Below are 25,971 nucleotides of genomic sequence, written 5' to 3'. Positions count from 1 at the left end.
ATCAATAGTACTTTCTTTACTTTCCAATCTCTGTAAACCATAGCCTGTTGGTTTCCATCGTCCTTTCCCATTGACTCAGTGCATTTTTTCTGGGATGTCTCAAAATTAGACATCCAAGTCATATTGTATTAGAAGAAAATGGGATTTCTTTTTGAGGGGAGTGGGGCTGTGCTACTAACACTTTTAATGCTGTTCTCAAGGGATCCGTGAATTGGAAATGTTTTCTTAATGAAAAGTTTCTCAGCCACTGATTCAATACATTTCAGACGCACTTATTATCTGAACCAATGCACACAGGAGCACCTAATGTAGTTCCTTTCATGGGGAATAGAAATTTTGATGTGCCTTTCATGTTGCACAATTCCATCAGTCATATATTTTGAAGCCATAATACTCCTGAAAATAGTTGAACTTATCATTACTATAGAGATGTTGAACCGGTTCATAAAATCTCAGGAAGATAAGCAGCAGTTTACATGCTGTGTCTACTATATATGTTGGGAAATGGTTTGCCCTTTGTTTTTCGGAGGCCTCTTGAACTGTTGTTACCAAACTTGCATGAGGGTTCCCAAGGTAGGCACAGTGGTTTTCACCAATGTTAGGATACTAGCTGCCATTCTGAATCAAGATAGTTGGCCTGGAGTGACTTTGCCTGAATTTCGGCATGGCATGATAGGTCCAAACTGCACCAATTGCAAACTTGGCATGAAATTGAGGCAGGTTGTTTTGTTAATATTGGGCTGCTGGGTGCCATTTTAAATTAAGATGGTGGACAAAAACATACTTTGGCAAGACTTTGCCCGACTTTGGCATGACAGGTCCACATTGCATTGATTTGGTTACCTCTGAAGATACTGTCACCACATCTGAAGGGTCACTGCCAAATTTTGTGTAACAGGCCCAACCTGTGCCAATTTTGATACCCCTTAAGATATTGTCACTAACTCAACATGAGGGTTCCTGAGTGGGAGGTGGTGATCTTCATCTACATTTGGATGCCAAGCACCCATTCTGAAACAAGGTGTTTGACTGAAATATGACTTTGCTTAATTTTTGGTGCGATGGGTCCTAACTGTGCTGATGTGAATGCCCCTTATGTAGATATTATCCCCTTAATAACCCCAGTTTTTATCCTGTCTCTTGTGGTGCAGTCCATCTCATGACCAAGTCTAATAAACACCTTTACAATGAGGTTTTGAAGCCTTCCGAGGGAACTGGCGGCAGCAAAGAACTTAAAGAAACAAGACACAGCTACTTCAGACAAGTGAAGGTGAGGGACCAGGTCCCTGACACTGTGGTAGGGGCAGGATTTCTCCATTAAGATTTTACATTCTTATAAAAGACCCTTTTGGGCTAATGTCCTTTCAGCCATAATAACAAAAAGCTTTTTTTTTCCATGGCAATTTAAAGTTATGTTGTTTTATGCATACCTTTAAAACCTGTGTGTATTTTCTGAAGTGTAATAAATGGATAACCTTTTAAAAAAATAAAACCACTAGCTATGGTACTCTTTCTCAGTTATCTATATTGAATTTATCTAATCGTAATACATTTTCATTTATTGCTTTGCTTCCTACTCATCTGTAATTTTTTTCAACTGGTTCTCCACTTCTTGCACAAATGCTGGGAAGCTCTGATCCAAGAGACACAATCGAATGAAACTGCCTAGATCTTCAGCATTCCATTGGGAGTGTTGATATGCAAGAGGAAGTTCTATGTTTGATGTCAACACATACTGCAGAAGCAAGAAGATATGGTCAACTGCTTACAAAAAAAATAACAATGCTTTCTACCAATTTTGCTCTGCCTAATTAAGTCTTTCTCTTGATGAAATCCAAAGGCATTGGAACAACTTACGTACTCTTTCAGAATTATCCTTTCCCTGTTTACTCAGAATGGCCGTTTACCATCCTCCCGGTGAGCACTGGTTGCAGCACCTCCTCTTTCGCCTGAACGTGACACAACATCTTAGTTGGTCTTCCCCCTTGGCCCTTCTTGTGCTTAAGGGCTGCAATACAAAGCCTGCTGCAGCTAATTCTTATATAGATGATAGACGTATATATACAGTGTGCATAAAGGGTTTGCATCACTTGAACATTAAGGCACTTGCTGAGTTAAAGAGATGTTGGGCTGCCTTAATATGCAGGAAGATTAAATCAGATAGCTCAGTGGTTGGAGCTTGAGACTCTTAATCTCAGGGTCTTCGATATATCTATATACATATCATTGTGTTCCACAGTGTTTACTTCCAAATAAGCATGCACAGGATTGAAGATTTTGTCTTCTAAATATGCCATTAAAAATAATAAAATGCTTAAAATGCAGAAAACAAGAGAGAAACTCTACATTATGGTCTTATTATACTGTTTGCTTGTTTGTAATTGTATTTTTATATTGTCTTCCTCTTGGGTGTTTTTTTGAGGGGGTTTGGTTGGTCTAGCCGTTTTGTCTCTGGGGACAGTCATAAGAACATGTGGCTCTCTTTTTTGCCTTTTACTAGGGTGTCTGGTTCCTCCGAGCTGGCAGTTTTGTCTCCCCCTCCCACCGCTCCATTTACAGAGAGCACCAGGTTAACGTAACTTAAGATAGGGCAGAGCGATGGCCATCCATAGCCAATCATAGTAAAATCTGTGAGCATATCTAATGTTGTCTTTCTCTTTTCAGTGCACCATGTTCTCAAAGCGAGGCAGACAGGTATCTTGCTCACAGTGAGGAGGGGGGTTCTGGAGATGGAGGGGTGATTCTTGCCCCTTTTGGCTGCCACCAGTGTTTTGATTTCCCCCTTACTTATTAGTGGGTATGTTATTATATGTGTCCTTAGATGAATGTCTCTGTTGTTATAATCAGTTTCATTATTCTGCTCTGTCAGAGATATTATATGTCCTGTGCTCAACTATTTACCTGTGCTAGCTCTGCTACAGATGCTCTTTCTTGTGCTGGAGGTTGATTTACAATCTAAAAAGTATTGAAGATAAATTCAATAAAATGTAGGAACATAAATAAAGGAACAAAAATAACGGAAAAATGGAATGAGCATTTTTTCCAGTTTGTGTGATCTAAAATATTTAGAATTTGTGTGCTCTAAAAATTACTAAAATCAGAAGAGCCTTCTAAAGCATCACTCCAGTAGCATGTTTGTATTTCACAGCAGACACCTGGGGTCAAGGTGACCTGAAAATGGTCAGGATCCCATGACATTTGATACCTAAGGGCTATAAAAGTATAAAAAGGTAATCAAAAGAATAGGCAAGCATGCATTCCTGGAAGCCCATGGGACAACAGTTGGCTATTCCTGCAGGGCCAGCCCTTACATTAGGCACACTGAGACAACCCCATGAGGCGGGGGTGGGGAGGCAATCTATTTTGCTAACCCTGTATTCCTATTTTATAGAAGAAATGTAAACAATACACAAAAGTGAAAGCAGTACTTTTCCGTTCCTTCTATCAATCCACCCCCTACATACACCCCATCACCTTACAATGTGCTCCGTTGGTGAATTTTGCTCAGCATCTTTCATCTGACGCTTATTATCTAGCAGCAGGCTGTGAACTGGTTGCAATTCCTGTCTTGCTGCATCCATTACTTGAACTGGAACATAATCAACAAGCTTCTGCACACAGTTATTGCAGTGCTCTTCTGCCTGTGTTTTGGAGTCTCCAATAAACTGAACACGAAACATACGGTGTTTGCTCTATTTCAAAGTCACAAAAGAGAAAATGAAACTAACTTTCCAGCTCCTTAATTTAATTCATGCTGCCTGCCTGTTCTAGGTGTTTAAAGATGTAGTGCTAAAACCATCAACCTAGGTATATACGTATCTCTACAGTTGTGATATATTACCATCATTTCCCAATGGAAACTAAGGAGTAGCTAGCAATAGCTTGCACATCTAATACTTGCTTTTTCTGACAAATAGCTCATTTTTTTAATGAAAAGCTTTTCTTTTAGATCTTACTGAATTGGTGCAGCATTGACAACACAACTCAGAATGGCCACTTACTGTAAGACCCCTGGGAGCAGTGGTTTGTTGCCTGGCACAACTGTGGCTGAGCTAGGCACCCTCTTCCCATCCTGTGCAGTTGTTGGGGGACAAAATCCTCCTGTGGCTGTGCAAGTGGATGGGAGCCTACCTGTTTGAACAGGCCAATAATGGGCTGGCTAGTTGGCATGGCAGCATCATTCATAAAGGAGAGCTCCCAGTGCATTCAGTGGTGGGCAAGGCATTGGGTTGGATCCTAGGGGGGGCAGGATCATCTCATGTGAGCCCGTGTTGTTTATTAACAGGTAATGCTGCTTTTTCTTGTCTACCTTATGGTTGCATAGACATTATCTGCTTAAATCCCAGCTAGGTCATCCTTTTTTCAATTTGGATCAAAACTGGTTTGAGGAAAAACACAGCAAAACACAGTATTTCATAAGAAACAACAGACTCTCGGGTGGGGGGCGTCTTTTTAGATGGGTGGGATACTGATAAAACTTATCACATTTATTTGAATAGAACTTAAATGTAACTTGCTTTTTCCAACCTCAGAGCTTCTTTTTCAGGCATTTATTATTTAAAAATCTAAGTAAATGTTTTTTCTTGAGTGTACCAAATCACATGTAGGAACTCCAAATTGTATTTTTAATAAAATAAAATAAAACCACTTCTAATAGTTGTGAACTATTATAAACTTTTTCCAAAGCATGTAATCCTATTATTTCCATGTTTCTTTGGCATAAGGCTGTCAGGAAGGTAATTTATAATCAGACAGCAGGAAACCAAAGAGTACAGAAATTATGGAGGGTTTTTTCCCATATAGCATCTGATAGCATTCTTCAGGAAGAAATGCAGTAGTTCCAGATCTGGGCAAGCTGTCAAATTTTCTGTGGTACTGTGGATGGTAAGGAAGGAGGGGGCTACCAGGCAACATACAGCACAAAACAGAAGGGTTTTCTTTAAACTGGATTCTGTGTGCACATAATCTTAAAATGCCAACAAAATAGATGTGTAAGAAGCACACGCATACCTGGACCTATTCAAGGTTTATTAAGTGAAAATAATTAAAGTATAGAATAACGAGGGGAAAGTAATCTAGACAACTGTGTCAGAGAACACCAAAGAGAGATATATAAAAACAAGCTAAGAAAAGAATTTTGAAGCCTGAAACAGCATACCTTTGTTTTTGAACCAAACAAAATGCAATCTGCATTTCTAACTATCTTCAGCCATTGAGAAGCATCAATTAATGAAAAACCTTCCTGGGGGAAAAAAACATGGCTCAATTTATCTACAGAAATAGCTCTGAATCAGGAATACATCTTACAGTCTATTTGAAGGGCTATCTGATCCAAGTCCAGCCTAAAGATAAAGAACCATAAGAAGGAAGAGCAGGGGCCTTGAAGTTGCTCATAAACAATTAACAGTTTGACAGGTGCATTAGTATATATACAGTAATGATTAGGAATATTCTGCAGGGACTGGATTTTTTAAAAAGTGTCTTAGAAGGGAGTTAGCAGAAAAGTACCTCCTCAAAAGAAAGAAAAAACCCCAAATAGCAGGAACAAACTTCATTGTTCCATTTTGGAATTATTGTTCAATCACAGTGGTGTTGTTGCCTTTCTCAGTGGAGAAAACAGGAGCTTGCAAGGTGAGCCTGTGAGCCACTTTGCACACGCAGGAGACATCTAAATGTTAAATACTTTTATTTCTTTGGCAAACTACTGAGATCAAAGCCATCAATGAGGGATTCATTTTTAAAGGGGAAGGGAAATCTTTCAAACAAGGCGTTTCCTGCGCAATGTGGGGAAAGTAGGCTGCAAGTTATGTTTGACTTAAATAATTTCACATTCCTCCCCAGTTTATTCTCACCTTTATATTACATTTTGGATGGTAAGCTCTTTGGGGGCAGGGACCTGTTATCTTGTACTTGATAATGCACAGTGCACACTGATGGTGCAATAATAATACTGACAAGCATAGTAATCACTATCATTAGCATGGGTCTGGAGATCAAAGTGTATTCAGAGCGGTCAGAGCCCTTAAATGGTTACAGCATCCTGGGGTGGGTGGCTAGGGCATTATTCTGTTTTATTTTGTATTCCAGCCAAAATTTAGTCCATCCAGATCAGGACCATGGTATTGGGGAGACTTTCTGTAAATTCTATTTTACAGCTGCATCTAAATTACAAACTCTATGGCTAAAATATCCAACCAACTTAGTTTTTTCTCCTGCACCCCCTAATCTGCTGGGCACCCCTTCTGAGTGCCTGAATGCTTTCTCACTGTTTTGTGGTAGATAGGGTTTGTCCTAATAAATTATTGCCCAACTGTGAACTTTTAACTGGACTATATGGCTTTCTTTGCATTTTGTGCAAATCTGAAAGCATCTAGCAAAGTTCTTATACTTGCAAACCATTTAAGCAGTGCTTAGTAAAACCAATATAACATTCCTACAATGAACACTGTGAAACTGAAGGGATAATTTAAATATACACAATTACTTATGAAAATGAATACTCACCATTACTTCTTTTCCTCTGGAAATGAAGAAATGGCCGGAAATAACTATGGTAAGAACAAGGAAGCCGGATTCCTTGTTTGATTCCAAAACCTTATTTATAACGACAATGAAAAAGACAATGTGTATGAGGAATTTATCTTTTGCTTCAAAGCAGCTATTTTTACAACATATATGAATTAAATCTATTGGTGCCTATTGTAAGAAACCGTAGTAGTTTTATTCCTTTTGTGTGTAGAAGCAAGTAAGAAGTAAATAAATGGAAAGTTTTTCTTATTTAGGTCTGACAGCCTTTCGTAAATCATGAGAGGTGCTTAGAGATGAAAGTCTGCTCCAAAATCATGCTGGAAGCCTGCACTTCAATGCTAGAGATTTCACTGAATAGTGTGTAAGGAACAAAACTCTGAAACTAAAAACAAGTTTAAATCTAACTTAAGAACATAAAGCTTGCTGTATCAGGAACAAGGTCCACTGAACCCACCTTTCTTCCTGCATCCCAATTTCTGTGGCCAATCATGTCTCTGGGTTAGGTCACAAATAGGGCTTGATAGGTTTACCATCAAATGCTAAGCAGTAGCACATCTAGGACCTTCAACCAGTGCTATTTTTCTAGAAAAAGAGGTCACAGAATTCACCATGAACACCTCCCTCTTTCTCTTACAATGGCAAGAGAGATGCTGGAACTGAGTTCCTATGAGTTCTCCTGAAAAAAACCCTGCCTACAATAAAAGTAGATTATAGACACTGGCAGCAGCCCAGCAGGGTACAACAGCGATTTCAGTCACAGCGATGATCTCGCTTCCCATCAAATACATACAGACCAAAACCCAAATCAATGCATGGAAAGGCCTTCAGCCACATTGACACTCTCACTACTCACCTAAGAATCAATTGACAAGGTTGAAGTTTTATAGGTGCAGAATTTTCTTGAACTTTTTAGATTTCTCAAAATCACATACCGCCGCTATTGTTTACTTATGTTAAGTCTCGGAGACTCAAGGTCAATGCTCAGGGACAGACGGTTTATTGTTACAAAAGTCTGGTGCCTGCCCCTCTCTCAGCCGAGCAGTGGCAAGAGCCCATGGAGTTCCAAGCACACAAACGGTCTGTGTCCTTTTGGAGAATGAAATACATGCATGGATGGCATATTTTATTGACATACAGGGTCCTCCATGTAGGCTCAGCTAAATTAAGCTTACCTTCCAAGAGCCTGAGGAACTGCCTGATGTTCCGGGTATGAATGTGCCATAACGTTTCAGCATCCATTCTGCAGCGTTAAGGCAGGAAGCAGCATCCCGTGACTGTTCTGTTTCGGGAATTTGGCCTGGCAGTGGATGCTCTACTTCAGAGCATGAAGCTGGATCACAACTGACCCACCCAATTTTGGGGAAACAATACGCAGGGTGAACAATATGGAAATAAAACAAAACAGGAGTGTGGGGAAAGTCCAGGGGAGGAGGGTGGAAATATAAAAAATTGTTAACGATATATTGTTAGAAAAATCAATAAAAAATATTTTTTAAAAAACAAACAAACAACTGACCCACCCATGACTGTTATTGCTGCTTGTCGCCATCTTCTAGGCTACAGTCACTTGAGAGGAAACCACAAAATGGGGGAACCTACCAAAATCAACACGACTGTAAAATTTAAGCAATGGTCCAATGAAGCCTGTCCATCCTAATACTGGAGGGGCCACAGAAGTGACTTTAGTCCACATTGCTTAAAAAATCTGGGACTAGTAGACTGGGACTACTACTGTACATTAGATGTCAAATCACCCTGTTTTAATCTAAGGATGAGCAAGCTAATAACTAACTGTAGGTCACTTGGCACATAAAATTTATGTATAATATTTTGACGGCATGGATAAAACAGAAAACTATACTTGATTGATTTGCATTAAATTATGCTCAGTTGCCGTACTCTCCTTTTGATGCTACTTTCTATAAGAAAATGAAATGAAAGTATCATTTTGAAATGCGTATTAAGTCAACAAGCTACTATCACAGAACTTTATTCTAGTGTTCTCTAACACAAACAATTTATGTAACCACAGCCATCTTTAAAATTCTCCTAAAACCTTCTCAAATGTTTTTCTTGTTAAGGGTCACATGTCAATTTTGTTTAGCCAACTTGTTATAATTTTGAGAGACTTCAAGTACAAACAAGGAGGTAATAAAAGTTATTGTTGTCCATGTAAGCCACCACCACCCAGAAAGTCACTTCTCTCTCCTCTTCCCACCCTATTTTGTTCAAAAGTCTGCCATGGCAGAAATTCTGTGCAAGGTACTACCAACTCTGTGAATACCCTTTGCGATATTCCAATTGCAGATCAAGGCTCAAATTCAGTTTGAAGAAAGGAGCACAATGGCAGCGTGCCCAAATACCTACAGCAGGCCTTCAGTGCAACTGTATATTTGAATGATTGCTTCACATGTGCAACTGCATTGCCTCATGGGGGGGTGGGGGTGTTTCATTTTTTGACTATTATTTACAAATACACACAATTCTATTGTCAGATTAAAGTTGTATGCTGCCTTTAGTCCAAAAATAGGCTTCTCAATGGGTTTAGAAAACAAGAAAGGCAAAACAGATTAACAACAGAAATCCTAATTATAGAAGAGCTGCCTCATAGAAAGAAAAAAGCAGTCAGGAGCTGAGGCACTTGGTTAGGCCTGGGGGTAGGGAACTCTTAGAAAATATGCCTCCTCCAAATTAAAAAATCCCAGCGCTTTGGATCCCTACCCCAGCCGTTTCCCATATTTCGTCTCACAGGCCTGAACTAATACCCATTCACACAACCTGTGCAATTTCCACAGCCGAGGAGGCCTAAGAGATGAAGGGCCTGCATCCAGTCAAAAAGCCTGCTGAAAATATGAACAGTGGCTTGACAAGACAGGCTCTTGAAGGAGCAAAGAGAAGTCACCTCAAAAGGAACCCCTCTATTCTGTCTGAGGGTTAGATACTGCTGAGAACTCAGAAGGGATGGTGTTAAGATATTTTTAAGATTTTCCAAAGATTTTCCACAACAACTATTTGAAAAAGCAGGCTGGAATCCTTTCTATTTCCTCGCTTCTTATAGTGCTTAGCTTCCCCAACACATCCCAACTGTTTCATTCTTGTCCTTAACACAGATTATTTACATTCTATTTCTATGCCTTTCAAATATTTCTTCAGTCATGTAAATTTTTGGTTTGTCTGTAGTAAATGTAGGGGTGTAGCATCATGGGAAAAGTTATGGTGTTTCCAGATAGGGCCTTAATATTGCATAAAGCGTCGTTGAGGCATCACAAATCTAGAAGTATGGAATCATTAACCATTTTTAGAGAAGGGTAATTTGACCTTTGTTATAAAGAATTAATTTCTTGTAAAAGCAGCACTCCTGCTAGTGGCATGAATTGGAAAGGATTGGAAACAGCAGGTAGAAAAACTGGGATGGACTGTCCTGAGTGGTAAGGAGGGAGGAAATATGGTGTGTGTTTAGGATATGGGGATATGGATTTATGATTTAGTGTCCCCCAGTCATGTAGCTGGGGGGGCATTGGGTGGCATTTACGTTGCGGGCAACATGCTGGAGCCCAAAGTGATGCCCAGGTCCAGGCACCCCAGAGCACGGCGCACCACTCCGCAAAGCAATGCAGCCTGGGGCTGTGCTTGCAGGGCACTGAGCTGCTGAGGGCGGCTAAGAAGGACGCAACTGGGACGTGCTGGCCCCCTAGCACATCTGAGCCATGGTGTCTCTCCTGGGAGTGATGCACTGGCTTGGACACCTGCAAGTACCGTATGGCCAGAAAAAGCAGCATGGGGCTGGCCCTGCTGCTGAAGCTGCTGCGCTATGCTCAAGCACTTTGATTTCAGTAGTGTGCCCTGCCCCACAGGTGGCTTGCCTTGCTCCCTAGCAGCTAGCTATGCCGCTGGTGTCCCCAGAAATTACTGGGTTTTGCTTCTTTTGTTATCTTTCCTTCCCCCTCTTCCCACAACTTCACTGCTTTTGAAGCTTCCCTATTAGTGCCCAATCCTATGCATGTTTACTCAGAAGTGTGTCCCATTGCAATTAATAATAATATTCAGTGAGGTTATATATAGAGGATTTGCCACCTCAGTTGGGGGTAAGGGCTTGCCTACTAATTTTCTGCTATGCACTCATTTGTGTTAGCCTTTAGCTTTTCTCCCAAGGAGTTCAGGGTTCTCTCCCTCTTCAACTTATCCTCCCAACAATCAGGTATGTAAGTTGAGAGCCAGCTAGTAAGGGGATTCTGCAAGCTGGTGGGAGCCCAAACTTACAAAGTCTGAAGATATCATGGGAGCACCCAGACAAATTCAAATATATCACCGTAATTAGAGTAGGTGTATTACACAAAATATGCACTTTTTTGGCCTCCACTAGTGCACGGTTCCAGGACCAGGACTGCATGGTTTGTGCATTGAGTAGGCAAAATTGCAATGTTTCAGTGGCAGGAGTAATGTAATGAAAGGTCACAAGAATAACCACACAGTGAGACTGACATGCATGCAGAAGACATTGTATATTTGGATGACACAATGAACAGCATAAGCAACCTGTCAACATATATGCACTTTTGTAACCTGAGAAAATCTTTAATAAAAACTTATTTTTAAAATAGCAATTCTTTTGAAGAATAAAAAAGCTCTTTGACAAGTACCGTAACAACCCAAGATGTTAGACATGGTGGAAATTATTGAGTTATCATGAGAAAGTGATTGGTTGTTTCACCTAACATGCTCCATCCAAGGAATGACAGACTAGTATTGTCAAGGACTGGACAGAGGAGGAATGGTGGAGACCACCTCCCCAGCTTGAACCTTCCAGAGAAGAGGAAGACAGGTTTTATTCTGTTTAACCAATTTTTCTTTGTGCCTCCTGATCTTGCTATGCTTGTTGTATTTGGAGCCAGGAAGGTATTTGCTTGTAGACAAATTGGCCAGTCTAGAGATTTTGCCTTCCCTATAGCAAAATATCACAACTTTTGGCCGTTAAGACACTGGGTGGAATCCTAGTCTTCAAGCTTTGGGTGAAGAGGGTTTATCTGCTTAAAATAATTTTAAGTTGCAGGTTTCTGTGGCAAAAAAGCAATTAACAAATTCAATAAATAAAGTAATAGCCCTATTCAATTATGTATTCTGGGAAATTGACAGGGAAAGGCATTGTGGCAATGTGCTCAGTGAAGCCATTTTGAGTTAAAATGTTAAGCAAGGAAGCCATTTTGTTGATCTAGGCCAGGCCCCCATATCCAGTAAATACACTCAGACACCCACTACCCAGAGACACACAGAGATAGGTTGATAAGGATTACCAAACAAGGACATGGAACGGTAATGCCCTACTCCTCGTGCCCTGTCTTTAGGCAGAACCTATTGTATCTATCAGAGTATAATGCTATACCTTTTGATTGGATAAAGAGCTGATTCAAGAATGTATAAAGGGAAGCCTCCCCTGTTGGGGAGGGCCGGACTTCGGAACTTATTCCTCCGTGCCATTGCTTGCTGCCGGCAAACAATTAAAACTTTCTTGCTTTATTTCTCTGTTGCTGTGTGGTCATTTGACTAGCCTGACCGTTTGCTACACGTGAACCTTTGATATGCCATCTTATAGGACTGTTGATCTGAAAGGTGCCAAAACTATCACCATGAAAATCTCCGGACATGAGAAAACCCATTACACAGCTGTGTTGTCTTGCTGTGCAGACGGCACCCAATTGCCACCCATGTTAATTTTCAAAAGGAAAACATTTCCAAAAGAAGTGATTCCAAGAGGAGTTGTTGTACATGTTCAGTGAAAGGATGGATGGATAAAAATGGAATGAGAGTTTGGCTTGAAACAGTGTGGTCCAAACGTCCTGGAGGGCTTCTGAAAAAACCTGCCTTATTAGTACTTGACTAGTTTAGAGCACATATTAGCGAAATTACAAAAAAGTGCTTTAAAGAAGTGAAGACTCACCTAGCTTTAATTCCTGGAGGTCTTACCAACCAGTTTCAACCTCCCGACATTTCCATCAACAAGCCATTTAAGTTCTTTATGCGAGAAGAGTGGAACAAATGGATGGCTGCTGGTAATCATGATCTGACACCTACTAGACGAATGAAGAGGCCCACTATCACTCAAGTTTGTGAATGGGGGGGGCCACTAGGGGCGCATTGGAAGATGGCCGACAATAACATCTCTCCGGCCCACACAAGGTAACTAAGAGGCTGTTATGGGAGTATGCAGCCTCCCTTGTTGCCCCAAGGGAATGGGGAACACTGCCCTTGCCTGCTGTGCCCATAAATCACCCCCGGATTCGAAAGAAGGGGGTGAGGGCACTAGGCAGAATGCCCTTGTGTGGACTCTGGTTCTCCTGGACGCTGTCTCTGATCGCGCACTAGCTGCAGCAATTTGAAATAAACAATTAGAAACAAGCAAATGCACATATTTCAAGTGAAGAACGGGAGTGAAGACTGCTAATTGAAGGGACCTCTGTGAAAGAGCGACGGGTTGGATCAACAGGAATATATCATGAAGAATACATCAAAGGCTTGGTATGTCGGCAACGGGACTGGATGGGGGGGGGACTTTTTTCTTTTCTTCTATGTGATTAACCAATAACCCCCTCGAGATAGAACCTTCGCCTAACTGACCTAAGCAGGATGATAAAAACTGTTTGGAAATGAATTGAATAACCAAAGTTTGTTTTACGGAGATTGAGAAAAGAACAAGAGCTTTTGGAATGACGCACCAATAAAAATAGAGTCGCCATGTTGGCTGGTTCTGTCGAAAGATTTATGACCGGGAGGAGGAATGGATTTGTTTTCATACTGGATTCCTAGCGAACCTCTCAGAGGACTGAGAAGGGAGCGACAGACCTGTGAATATTAACGACGGTAAGAGCGTTTTTATTTATGGAAGCTATATTATACCGAAGCCCTCTGATATGGCTCTTGGATGAATGGAAAAAACCCCACACAGGATTACAATATGTCTTAGCCCGCTTGTGGAGACCATCACAGGTCACAAAGAGAAAAGGAAAATATATGAAAACAACAAGAGGAGATGTGGAAAACAACAAGAAAAGATTGGATAGAATTGTGAACATTATTTGGACAGATTTGTGGGCATGAAAGCAGCAGCAAGAAGATGATTGGATCCCCTTCGGAACTTGAAATATGGGTACCCCCAACCAAAATTTAAAATTCGGCTTTGTAATTTGGAATTTATGTGATTTGATTTGATTTGATTGTTAATAAAAATTATTTTTTTAAAAAAGTTTGTGAATGGGTGAAAACATCATGGCACTCGGAGGAGGAAATCATTGTCCAGTCATTCAAAAAAATGTGGCATTAGCAATGCTTTGGATGGAAACAAAGATGGTATCTTATATGAAGATAGCGAAGAAAGTAATGCCAGTGATTCTGAGCAACTGAGTTTTATAAATTCTGACTCTAGCAATGATGAGTTCTTGGGGTTCACAGAAGACCAGAAGAGTACTCGAACCTTAAAGTCTCTCTTCATTTGTTAATGACAGTGGTGATGGTTCTCAATGCCACTGTTGACTGCTGTTCACTTTACATGGTTGAAATATTATTCTGATATACCAGTAGTTTATCTTATGGAGCGAAAAATACAGTATGCTAAAAGAATGAAAAGGAAGTACAGTGGTACCTCGGGTTAAGTACTTAATTCGTTCTGGAGGTCTGTACTTAACCTGAAACTGTCCTTAACCTGAAGCACCACTTTAGCTAATGGGGCCTCCTGCTGCCGCCGGAGCACGATTTCTGTTCTCATCCTGAAGCAAAGTACTTAACCTGAAGCGATATTTCTGGGTTAGCGGAGTCTGTAAGCTGAAGCGTATGTAACCTGAAGCGTATGTAACCCGAGGTGCCACTGTATCCACATTGTCTGAAAGCGTCCTAAAGAAGTTTACTCAAGCCTGAGAGCTGGGGAAAGGATCTGGAGTAGAAGCATTTTTGGTTCCCCCATTCCCTGTACTGAGATGGGCCTCTTGATAAATTCTAGATTGCACATGTAAAAGTCAGTATAAGATACAGAGACCACCAAATTTAAGACTGCCTCATAAAATAAGGGTCTCCAGTTCCTCCCTCTCTATTCCACAAGGCCTTCCCCATCATGTGTGTTTGCTCTTATTGTGTACATACTTCCTGATAAAGTTCAGTAGAAATGCCATTTCTTTCCTGCAGTTGCACCTTGTTAAGTCATGTTTGTCACATCTAGTTTCCAATTGCTTTTTATCTGGAATACTAACTTTCACTGGCATAGGTATTTGAGTTGGTTTTCATGGAACTTTGAAGTGTCAGGCATAGCTCTAATGGCTTTAGCCCAAACGTAGCAGAGTTTTCCTGCACAGCAAAGAAGCTAGTTGAGGTGGAAATGACTAGTCAGCTAAACTCAGAATAACTATTTACAGGATTTATTAAAAGGAAAAATAAAACCAGCAGAGTTTCTGCATACAAAACAAAGCAAAATAAATCCTTTCTTTCTCTCTCTCTTAACCATACACAGCACTCCTACTCCTAACACACCCCGCACAAACTGTGCTAGCGTTCCTAGATAACAGAGTTGAGTGCTGGTCGTTAACCAATCAGAGTAAGTAGTTTCTAGGTCAAGCAGACCTTGGCTTTCTGCCAAGAGTAAATTGACACTGGCTTGAGTTAATTGTGTGAAGCCAGAATCTGTAAGTTTTCATGAGAATCAATTAACAAAAACTGAACAACTTTTATCATGATGCTTTTACTCTTGGACTCTTCTCATGCGTTTATGTTCATTCCCCCACCCCTTGCTAATAAGATGCTGACCTTTGCCAGACATTCCTCTTTGATTTATAGAGCTTCAACCTTTCCATTCCCAAGAGCATTTTTTCTCCTTTTTACTAAATTATTTAATCTTATTTAAATGATCTTACTAGATTTTGGCTGAAGAACCCTATTTTCCCTAATGGAGGGAAGTGAGCTTGAGAACATTGTGTTTCTTTCCCTTGTTATAAACCTTGTCCAGATTGAGAACTTCTGATCACAAGGGTATTTAGAATGATTGGGGGGAAGGGGGACTGCTCAGTGATTGGCACAACCCTATTTTGCTTCAATACATCTGGCTCATCTCAATCTTATTATTATTCAGAATAAAATCTCTGTATTTTTCTCATCAACATTGTTTCTGCAATAATGAAGTTTGAAAGGAAGTGAAAGTCCCAAGCCCGTCGTCTTTAAGATAGGAAGCTGCCTTATAACAAACCAGAGCAAGGAGCAGTGTGGTGGGACAGTACAACATCTGGCCTGTGTGCATGGGGATGTGGTCTTGGCATGTATAAGATGCATCTACTGGATCAGGCCAATGGGCCATCTAACCCAACACCCATTCTGTTCTCAGACACTTGTAGAAAACGTGCAGGCCGGACCAAGCACAAGAGTGATGTCCCCTCCTGAGGTTTCCCGCAAATGGTAAAAAAATCTCCATCCACTTTCTTCATGCCTTGCTTAATTTAGCACATCTTCTTGTCTCTTTCTTGCCTTTTTTATACATACACTCCAGGAAAAAATGTTTAAGACTAGGCAAGACATGCATTAACGAGAAAGAAGAAAAACAGTTTGTGCGTTACATTCTTTGTGTACCTCTTTCCACAACAGGTCCAGAGGGTGGCAGCATGAAACGGGCCTTTTCTGCACTGGCTCCCTATTTGTGGAATGCTCTCCCCCAGGGAGGTTCGCCTGGAGCCTTCATTATACACCTTGAGGAGCCAGGCAAAAATGTTCCTCTTTAACCAATAATAATAATATTGCAGAAAGTCTGTGTCTAAGTCAAGGACAAACTGAGTAAGGTAAATTTCTTTGAGTGAATATGAAAGAGGATTCTCTCAGGTAAATCTTATACTAACTTCATTGTCTCTGCTTATAAGGACAATTTCTTCGTGGGTGTTCATCAGGACGATAGGACCCCCTTTTACTAAGTTCAACCCTACCCAATATGTGGAATCATGATCACTACATGAACGTCATTCTGCAGTTGATACAAAAAGCAGGAAGCTATTTAAAGATGAGGTACATTGCAGGATATGTTTAAAATGTGGCACTTACTGCAAGAACTTCATGGTAATGATTACCTTTTTTCCTACAAAAAAAGCACTATTAGAGTGGTTACCCTCAGAGGCGGATGGATCCAATGGGTTTCCCAAACAGTTCTGGGGGGTTTTCTGGCTGATATAACTGGTGCTCCTGTCTAAGACGTGGCCAACCTCTGGGACATCCAAATGGCTCAGGCTGTTGAGCACATCTCCCACTTTATGGAGCCCGTTAGGCTCCTTGGTATACTCCTGGCCTTTAGGCAAAGAAACAAGCTGGGAGATAGCTTGAATACAAGCAGATGAAAATCCATTCAAATACAATCAAACACTGGTGAGAGCTCATCACTTAATCTATCTTGTGGCAGTGCAGTGAAGTCAGCAAAGACTGTGTTGACTTGCTTCAAGAAGCCAAGTCTAATAAGCAACACTACTAGTGTTATTTCTGTATGGAATGGTATTTGGATATAATAATGTAGGAACAATATGTAACTAGAAACAGCTCAGAAATTACAGAAAAGCATCTCATAATACTGAGGGAACATGGTAGACAAGAACTTCTAGGTAAGCACTGCCATCTTGTGGGCAATTCAAAGGGGAAGCTACCAAAAAAATCATACTAATTGAAATGGCAAATATTTTTTGATAAATCACTTTGTGACTGTGTTTGATTAATGACTTAACTGTAATAATATTAATGACTTAACTGTAATACTAATTCAGCTAATTCTGCAGTTACTATCCTTTCTATTCACTATGTAGAGGAAAAAATCCTTCAGGAAAAAATACAGAATTTCCCCTGCTTCACAGTATGTTCTCAATCTTCCACCAGGACCATTGAGATAAAGCAGAAAACAGACAGACTCATTGTGATTTCTATATTGATTAAAGGTAAAGGGACCCCTGACCATTAGGTCCAGTCGTGACTGACTCTGGGGTTGCGGTGCTCATCTCACTTTATTGGCCAAGGGAGCCAGCATACAGCTTCCGGGTCATGTGGCCAGCATGACTAAGCTGCTTCTGGCAAACCAGAGCAGAGCACGGAAACACCGTTTACGTTCCCACCATAGTGGTACCTATTTATCTACTTGCACTTTGATGTGCTTTCGAACTGCTAGGTTGGCAGGAGCTGGGACTGAGCAACGGGATTCGAACCGCCAACCTTCTGATCGGCAAGCCCTAGGCTCAGTGGTTTAACCCACAGCACCACCCGCGTCCCATCTATATTGATTAGTGTGGTCTAAATGCCCATGACCATTAAAAGTTTATTTTCTTCAATATATTTCAAGGCCACTGCCCAAACTGTCAATGGGCAGCCATGTTAGATACTCTTGCAGCAAACAATGAGCCTCATAGTACCTTACAGACTTGATTTATTTTACCAAAGGTGGACCTTTTGTTGATTAAAGCCCACATCATCATATCCTGTTATTAGATATACACACTTAAGTCCCGAAGAAAATAAACTGTGGCACCAAACAACCTTTATATAAAAGGCTATTACCATTTGTTTACTGGGGTGTGAAAAGGATAGATCACAATTCTTGCACTGAATACTAAGCAATGCATTATTGTTGTTAAATGGCAAGAACTCTCTTCCCAAAGTATTAGTTATGCCTTCCAAATGCACCCAATATGCACTCTTACTTGAATGTAAAACCCCTTGGTGGACTACAAATACTCTAATATTTTCATCTTGAAATCTATTAAACACAACTCTGGAACACATTGAAGAGCTTTAAAAAAATATTTTAAATATTCTGCTACTCCACACGAGGCTCTCAAGCTAGTTTCCTTTTTACTCTATGTTACTGCATTTTGAACATATAGAGAAGTATTGCCTGTCTTCATTTTATATTTTTAATCAATCCACTAAGTATTCCTGGGGCGTTTTTAATTCCTGAGATTTTAGGGGCTGTGGCTGAATACCTGCCTTACTATGGCAACCCAGTCAGATGGGTGTGGTACCAATTTGTTGTTGTTGTTGCTAATGCAGTGTTTCCCAAACTTAAAATAACCATATACTCCTTTTGAAAGTTTAGACTTAATGGTGTACCTCTTCTTGGAAGATTAATTGGGGATTGTTTTAAATACTATTTTATCCAGCCTAAATTCTGCCATATATCCTTTTGAAACCCTTTCGTGTACCCCTGTAGGTACAGCATTCCACCACCCCCCCGCCCAAAAAGACATCATGAAGCCCCAAAATACTTCAGCAGCCTTACTGCCTCTAAATAAAAAGTGGCAAGTAATATAATTGTTGTTAATAATAAAAAGCTGACCTTTATGTTTATTAGTTACCCACCCTTAACGCTAAGGTCCCAGGTGGGATCCAACGACAAAAAAGACCCCATGTTGCAAATGATTTAACACAGAAAAATAAAGCGGGCTCCTAAAATACACATCTCCAGTAGCAAAAGCAAGGATAAAGATTTGCACAGAAGATACAAGAGACCAACCTCGCTCCTAAAACAATGCCTGGTTCAAAAAGTAGGTTTTTAAAAAATCATAAAAGGTATGAATGGAATTTAACTGAAATCTAAAAGGGGGAAGTGGCGATCACACTGCACGTAAGTTTACATTAATTTTCTTTGCTAATAAACCTCAGCGTATTTGCTTTCTTTTTTTTGCCACGTGCTCCAGCGCTCTAACTTTTAAAGCTGAAACGCCTGCATCTTTCAAGTTAAGATGTTAGTTTGCAGCAACTCCTTCCCTAGAGAAAAAAAATACACCCCCAAAAATATAAACCTCTCCTTATGAGAAACAAGAATCGATCCGCGCTTCTCCCCGTTATTAACAAAAACCCACGGAGCTCCCTAATAAACCACCATAAATGGACGTGGGGGCGGAAACGCTCAAAAATTTCACGCATGCGCGTTTCCATAGGCTAGAGGCACCAGAACGCTTTACAGCACACGGGCGTCGGGGATAACGACCCTTGCCTTGCCGTTGGCCCCACCCCCTTTCCTGCTGCGCACGCGCAACGGGGGAGCGCCTTCTGTTGCCTCGTACTCTCGCGCGACGCGAAGGAGGCGGAACTGGATTTTGAATCAGGTGGCGGGAAGAGCGTCCCTGAGGAGAGGCGAGCCGCGAGTCGGTCGCCGCTGCCGCCGCGTGTTTCCTCCCGGAGTCCGAGCTCAACCCCCGTCGCCTCGTCCTCTTCGAATGGCGAAGCAGCAGAGCCGGGAGCAGGGCATCACCTTGCGGGGCAGCGCCGAGATCGTCGCCGAGTTTTTCTGTGAGTTAGTCGGGAAAGGAGAGAGGAGGGACTCGGTTGGGCGGGCTGCTTCTTACTCTGGAGTAAGCCCCGCTGAATCCAAGGGGCTTTACTTCCGAGTAGGGACGCCCGCCTAGGATCGGGAGGAGGGGATGTTGCTGCGAGGGAATGATGGCGCCCGAGCTGGAGGGGAAGGAGCGGGACGCAGCATAGGCCAGCCATCCTTTCTTCTCTTTTCCTTTACTTTTCCCCCACGTTGATTTATTTGCTTTACGCAAACATCCTGTCGCTGAGGGTATAGCGCCCCACAGCGTGCCAGCAAAAGTTTGCATGGCAATATAAAAGAAAGAAAAAAACACCTTACTGGCTGTGCGTGGACTAGCTTTCCAAGGTAAATTACTCCAGGCTGCAATCCAGCACTCGTTTGCCCGGGAGTAAGCGCCCTTGAAAAGAACGTGCTTCTGAGCAGGCACCTGTAGTACTGCGCTGTCAACTTCCTTGTTGGTCGTGTAGCTCACAGAAGCTTGTAGTTATAATAAATATAGTAGTGTTAAGGTACCACAAGACATCGTTGTTTTAGATGTTGATAGTCACGCACACGTCGGTAGCACCGCGCTGGTGAGGTTTCCCAGCTTTGTGGACAAAGCACTGGATCGCACTGCCTGTTCTCCTTAGAGTCTTTATCTGCTTTCATTTTAAACTATATCGGAAAAGGGTGACTCTTTAAAATAAGCATGCTTATTCCAATTTCCAATTTGTCCACTCTTGGGCCAGTTATGAGCATTTGTGGTTTGGTTTAAGCTTCCCTTCAAGTTAGAATCCCTCAGCCATAAGCCCTTGCAGATATTGATTTACAAACACTTGCCATATTACTTCATCTAATTGAAGTATTGTGAGAGAGCAGCATTACCTGTTTCGCATTTTGCATAAGTCCACCTGATACCATTTAATCAAGTATTCTATGAGTTGTGGAATTTCAGTTCTAGGTGTTGGGAAAAATTATGATACAGATAGCAAACATAAAGTTGGAGGCGTACAAATAACCTACCACACAAACTTAGGTCTGAAGATGATTGTTTTCATTAAATAATAAACAATGTGAAGTTACGTTTTAAAGCTAACAATGTAAGATTTTTGGCAAGTGTAGCTTTAGCCTACCAACTGTAGTATTAAAGCAGAAGTTGCACTGCCAAAATAAAAGCACATGTGCAATTATTAGAGTCCTTATCTGCTTTCATTTTAAACTTCATGTCAAAAAAAGGGTGACTCTTTAAAATAAGCATACTATGTGTGTTACTGGTTTGTAGCCACAATAAAATAATAGACTGCTAATTCCAATTTTGTCAACCAATAGCTTTGGCACCTGGCATGAACTCTGCCCCTTGAGCCATTATCTCTGCCCTGCAGAGAAGATTGCCACTTATAAAAACAGGCACATGCTATGCTTTCTGCTGGAAGCAACTGAATGAATTTAAAAGTAAGGTGATGGTCCTTGTATTGTTAACACTTGAATATTTTTCCCCTTCTAGCATATGGTATCAACAGTATCTTATACCAACGTGGGATCTATCCTGCTGAAACATTTACACGTGTTCAGAAATATGGACTTACTATGCTTGTAACTGCAGACTCTGAACTTAAAAATTATCTGAACAATGTGGTGGGACAGCTAAAAGGTATTTTTATGATTTCCTGACAGTTTTCTTTTTACTGCATAGAAATTAAGAAAACAACACAGTCCCTGTCCTCAGACTTATAATAATTTAAAATGACCCCAGTAGCTCAACAAATTGGCAAAAAGTAGTTTTAAAACTTTCAGCACTTTCACTTAAAGAAAATATTGTTGTCAAAATTGCACAAAGCAGATGAATACAAGATCTTTCTTTGGATGACAGTGCCTATGTGGTCTCAGCAAAATCTTATGCCACCTCTTGTTTCTTTTCAATCGCTTAAAGGGCAGACATCAGAAAAGCAGGATTACTAACCTTTAAAATCATAACAGAAGAAAAATGTATTGTCTGCCTGCCTAAAAACCATAAAATATAGCTTCAGTTAGACTTACATAGGAGAGGGTTCCACAACTGGGGTCCTGCCAGTGAAAAAACCTTTGTTACCTTTTACAGCCAAACATTCCCTCCTTGGTTGTGGAGCTCAAAACAGGACTTATTGTGGTTCATTCATTAAATTTATATTCCTTCCAAAGGAACTCAGGGTGATTGATTACTACAACTGAGGCCCTGGTTCATATGGGAGCAGGAGGCCCTTCAGATACCCTGCCCTCAAACCAGGACTTTATAGGTAAAAGCCAGCACCTTGAATTGGACATAGAAACAAACTGGAAGCAGTGCTGATGGAACAAGACTGGTAACATGATCTGAATTTTGAGCACCAGAAAGCATTCTTGCCACCAAATTTTGCACTGATTGTAGTTTCTAAATGCTCTTATAAGGGCAACTCCTTTCAGTAATCTAACCTGGATTAGGCAAATGGCCTGATTTGTGCTCTTTAGGTAGGGACATAACTGGAGAATCAGTTGAAGCTGAGCAGACACTTCCTTTTCAAAGAAATGGAAAGGTAGATAAACTCATCTTTATTGGGCTTTTGCATCAGTGAAGTTCTGTTTCTGTAGTCTCCAGAAGATAGTAAAAAGGTAAACACGCCTTTATTCTTAGAGTCCTTTTTCATGATGGGAGCAGTTAGCAGCAACCTCAATAATGGGTGTTGGTAATACATTTGTATTACCTTTGTAATTTGTATATACCTTGCATATATGTTCCAGAACTCTGAAATCACTACTGCTAGATGGGAGCAACTGGTAAAGCCTGAAGCCATATAATATCAGTTTGTGTGGCAAAACATACTGTGGACTCCCAAGCAATTTAGAAAAACAGATCCACTACCAAGAATACAGAAGTTGGCCATTCCTCGTGTATAAAATTAAGTCACCTCATTTATGTCCAGTCAAACCTCAGTTGTCGAACATAATCCGTTCCAGAAGACTTTTCGACTTCTGAAACATCTGACAACCGAGGATAAAAGGGCAAAGTCAATGGTGAAAACCGGAGCAGTTACTTCCAGGTTTTTGGCGTTTGGGAGCGGAGGTTTGATGGTATAGGAATACTATTTGAAATTTCTATTTAGTTGACATTCTGGCATAATTTTTGCACATCAGGCTTCCTAAATCAAGTGTACCATGTGTATCCTATAAACTGCAGGTTGTCTGTATGGTTAATAGTTTGCAGAAAGGCAGTGGTAGTGTTTATTTCAGGTGGTTTAGTAACACTGGGACTTCTGGGAAGCTATTTTTCGTCTTGGTTTTTTTCCAGAATGGCTCTATGAATGCCTAGTTCAGCGGCTAGTAGTGGTGATCTCCAGTAAAGAAACCAGTGAAGTTCTGGAAAGATGGCAGTTTGACATTGAATGTGACAAAGCTGCAAAGGATGAAAGGTAAGTGCACTCAAACACCATTGTTTCAAACAGTGCAAAATGTAGGCATTTATTCAGCTTTGTATTCAAATTGTGCTCCTCCCTCACCCCAGGTCCAAAAAAGCACATTGCAAATTGTGGTGACAACATAATTGTCTTGGAGAGATGGATGATATGCTTGTGGATATAGAGATATGTAGTTGCCTCCTTCAAAATGGGGACTTCCAAAGGGCGTGCAAATGAGTAAAGCAAGGGTTGTGTTTGCAAAGTCATCAGCTAGTCCATTCTAAGGCCTGGGGTGTCAGCAGCAAATGCACACAAGTACAATGCTATAGATGTAGGCCAGGAGTGGAGGAAAAGATTTGACGGGCAGACCAGCTCCTGACCTCCGCCATCCTACCCCACCCCCGTGGACCATTCTGACAGATGGGCATGTCCTGTCAATTGCATGATATCAAGTGACCCAAAGTAAGCTTTTCCCTTTCATCACTGCTCTGAATTCACCAAGCCACAATTTATAGTCAGGTATTGGCTGCTCTTGGAGTAAAGAGTCCAATATTCTATAGCCCAGCACATACTTACCTGAAGTGGACTTGCCAGAAGTGTAACTGTAAGGCTGCTAATTGTTCCTGTCCCACCTCTAATGTTGCATATTACATCAGGTTGGAGTAGGTTTAGGGCCAGCCAGGCCTAACTTGGCCTGTAAGCCAATGGTTCTTCCTTCCTGGCATAGGCAATGGAAACCTGCAAAGCAACCACACCAAACATGGCATATAAGTTGGACCAGTGGATATTTACTATGTAAAATACGAATAGCTTTGTTAATTTATGATGTCAGACTTGTTTAATGACAGCTTTTGATTGCTATTTTAGTGCACCGAGAGAGAAATCTCAGAAAGCTATACAGGATGAAATAAAATCTGTTATCAGACAGATAACAGCCACAGTAACTTTCCTTCCTTTACTAGAAACAACATGTAAGTATCTTGTCACTTGATGCTCTTGACAGAATGCAGCATTTGGGGGCTGATTCGTAGTATAGGCTACAGAGCAAGGAAATGAGTACAACCTAATTTCTGTAAAGAAGTACATTGCCAAGCGTTTAAGGAATGTAAACAATTTATCTGGAATAAGGTGAACAATGAGTTCATTTTCAGATGATGCCATATTATTTTATAAAATCTGAGTGGGCTGAACAGCTTCAAAATAGTGTCTTCAAACTGGATGGTGCTGTATCCTTTCCCTGCCCATGCTCTCCCCAGCCTTTTCTCAGTGGTGCTCTGAGATCAGGTGTAACACCTGTTGGAAAGAAAATAGGGTGGGATCGCAGGAACAATTATAGGGTGGAAGGGAAGAGGTTTATCACCCTCATCCTGCCCTGCTTACTCGCACTTCACAGCAATTCAAACAAGCAGACTTCTGACACTGGTGCTGCTGCTGTTTGCAGGAGATGCTGTCAAAAGTTCAATGAAAGTGATTCACATTTAATTTGACATAACATGGGGAGGAAAGGCTGTAAGTGTAAAGAGCTGCATCAGTAAAATTGTTTGGAGGCATAGTATGACAATGGCCCTAAATCTGGTGAACACTCGTTCAGTAAACTGCAGTTCTGATAATCCTATTTCAGTTAGCCATCAAGTGATGGATATGAATGAATGATCCAGTCCTAATTTAATTCAATTAATGTATTGTTGCAGCATTAATACAGAAAAAGTATGAATGTGGTTGAATTTTAAATACGAGCATATAATTTCATTCTACCCTTAAAAATGAATTTAGAATATAGGCACGCAATATAAATCCAGTAACACTGGGTTTTTCCTTGCAGGTGCATTTGACTTGCTGATTTTCACAGACAAAGACTTAGCTGTTCCAGAAAAATGGGAAGAGTCTGGTCCACAGTTCATTGCTAACTCTGAAGAAGTTCGTCTTCGTTCCTTCACAACTACAATACACAAAGTCAACAGTATGGTGGCCTACAAAAAGGACAGCTTCCCCTGACCGTGCAAATAAGACTGTACATAAGCTTCCTCTTAACTTTAGCAAATAGTAATTACATTCTGCATAGATCCTTTGCATTCCAGTAAAACTAACAGGGAAAACATACTTTGTACATAGCTTGAATATACTGTGGATGTATTTCTAAGAATGAATACTGAAATCCTGTTCTTTGATATGTGACTGAATTTCCTCATTCTGGTTATTACAGGAGTGTGGACTGAATGTTTTTAATTGTATTTTGTAGGATAAAAAAAATAAAGTAAAACTTTAACTGGTCTTTGTATCATAAGTGTCCTGTATAACTGCCTATATTTACTTAAATGTGAGTCTACTGCCAATAAACTACTTAATTTTGTCTTTGTTGTGCTTGTGGCTAAAGTTAGCAAAATATTACAAGACCTTAGGGACTGGAAACATCAGCTTGATCTGGCTCACCACCTCACAAGGCATTCAACAACCAAGGTACGACTGTACTGCCATCCTGACAAATTGTCTCTAGCTTAATGTTTCCCTCTGCAGCTCTACTAATGGCTAATGAAAAAATTGTCTTTTTTCCAAGTTTATTTATGCCAGGAGGGTGGACAAGGGGAGATAGTTGTCATGGTGAGAAGTGTATGAACTGGGGTGGGCATGGCTCACCTTTTGCTGTAACCCTTAATACCCTGAAGAAAATGTGCCCATCACTGGGAAGAGGGGGGGGGAATTCTATCAGAAACAAGCTCCAAATACTTCCAACGGGAACAACTGCTCATCTTT

General features: G+C 40.8%; 2 protein-coding genes across 17 annotated transcripts in view; one reads left to right on the top strand and one right to left on the bottom strand.

Moving 5' to 3' along the window:
• Window positions 1-721: 721 nt before the first annotated feature.
• REC114 (REC114 meiotic recombination protein) overlaps window positions 722-25,971 on the bottom strand; it is a 76,062-nt gene continuing 50,812 nt past the window's right edge. The window contains exons 1-8 of one of the 16 annotated variants that reach the window (XM_081925349.1): window positions 18,854-19,073; window positions 8,049-8,123; window positions 7,701-7,869; window positions 6,505-6,594; window positions 5,159-5,242; window positions 3,480-3,692; window positions 2,902-2,955; window positions 722-1,735 (exon numbers count right to left, since the gene is read on the bottom strand). In XM_081925349.1, the coding sequence (XP_081781475.1) occupies window positions 1,574-1,735; window positions 2,902-2,955; window positions 3,480-3,692; window positions 5,159-5,242; window positions 6,505-6,594; window positions 7,701-7,869; window positions 8,049-8,077 (801 nt within the window). In that variant the 5' untranslated portion in view covers window positions 8,078-8,123; window positions 18,854-19,073 and the 3' untranslated portion in view covers window positions 722-1,573. The other 15 variants (XM_081925354.1, XM_081925339.1, XM_081925340.1 and 12 more) reach the window with 15 other exon arrangements.
• On the top strand, window positions 19,697-25,570 carry MAD2L1 (mitotic arrest deficient 2 like 1). The gene is made up of 5 exons (XM_081925831.1): window positions 19,697-19,809; window positions 21,318-21,464; window positions 23,115-23,235; window positions 24,088-24,191; window positions 25,043-25,570. The coding sequence occupies exons 1-5, from the start codon at window positions 19,737-19,739 to the stop codon at window positions 25,213-25,215; spliced, it is 618 nt and encodes a 205-aa protein (XP_081781957.1). The 5' UTR covers window positions 19,697-19,736; the 3' UTR covers window positions 25,216-25,570.

The sequence above is a fragment of the Podarcis melisellensis genome (genome assembly GCF_964234715.1).
Source record: "Podarcis melisellensis genome assembly, chromosome: 9".
Classification (NCBI taxonomy): Eukaryota; Metazoa; Chordata; class Lepidosauria; order Squamata; family Lacertidae; genus Podarcis; species Podarcis melisellensis.
This window is presented reverse-complemented; position numbering and strand designations above follow the sequence as displayed.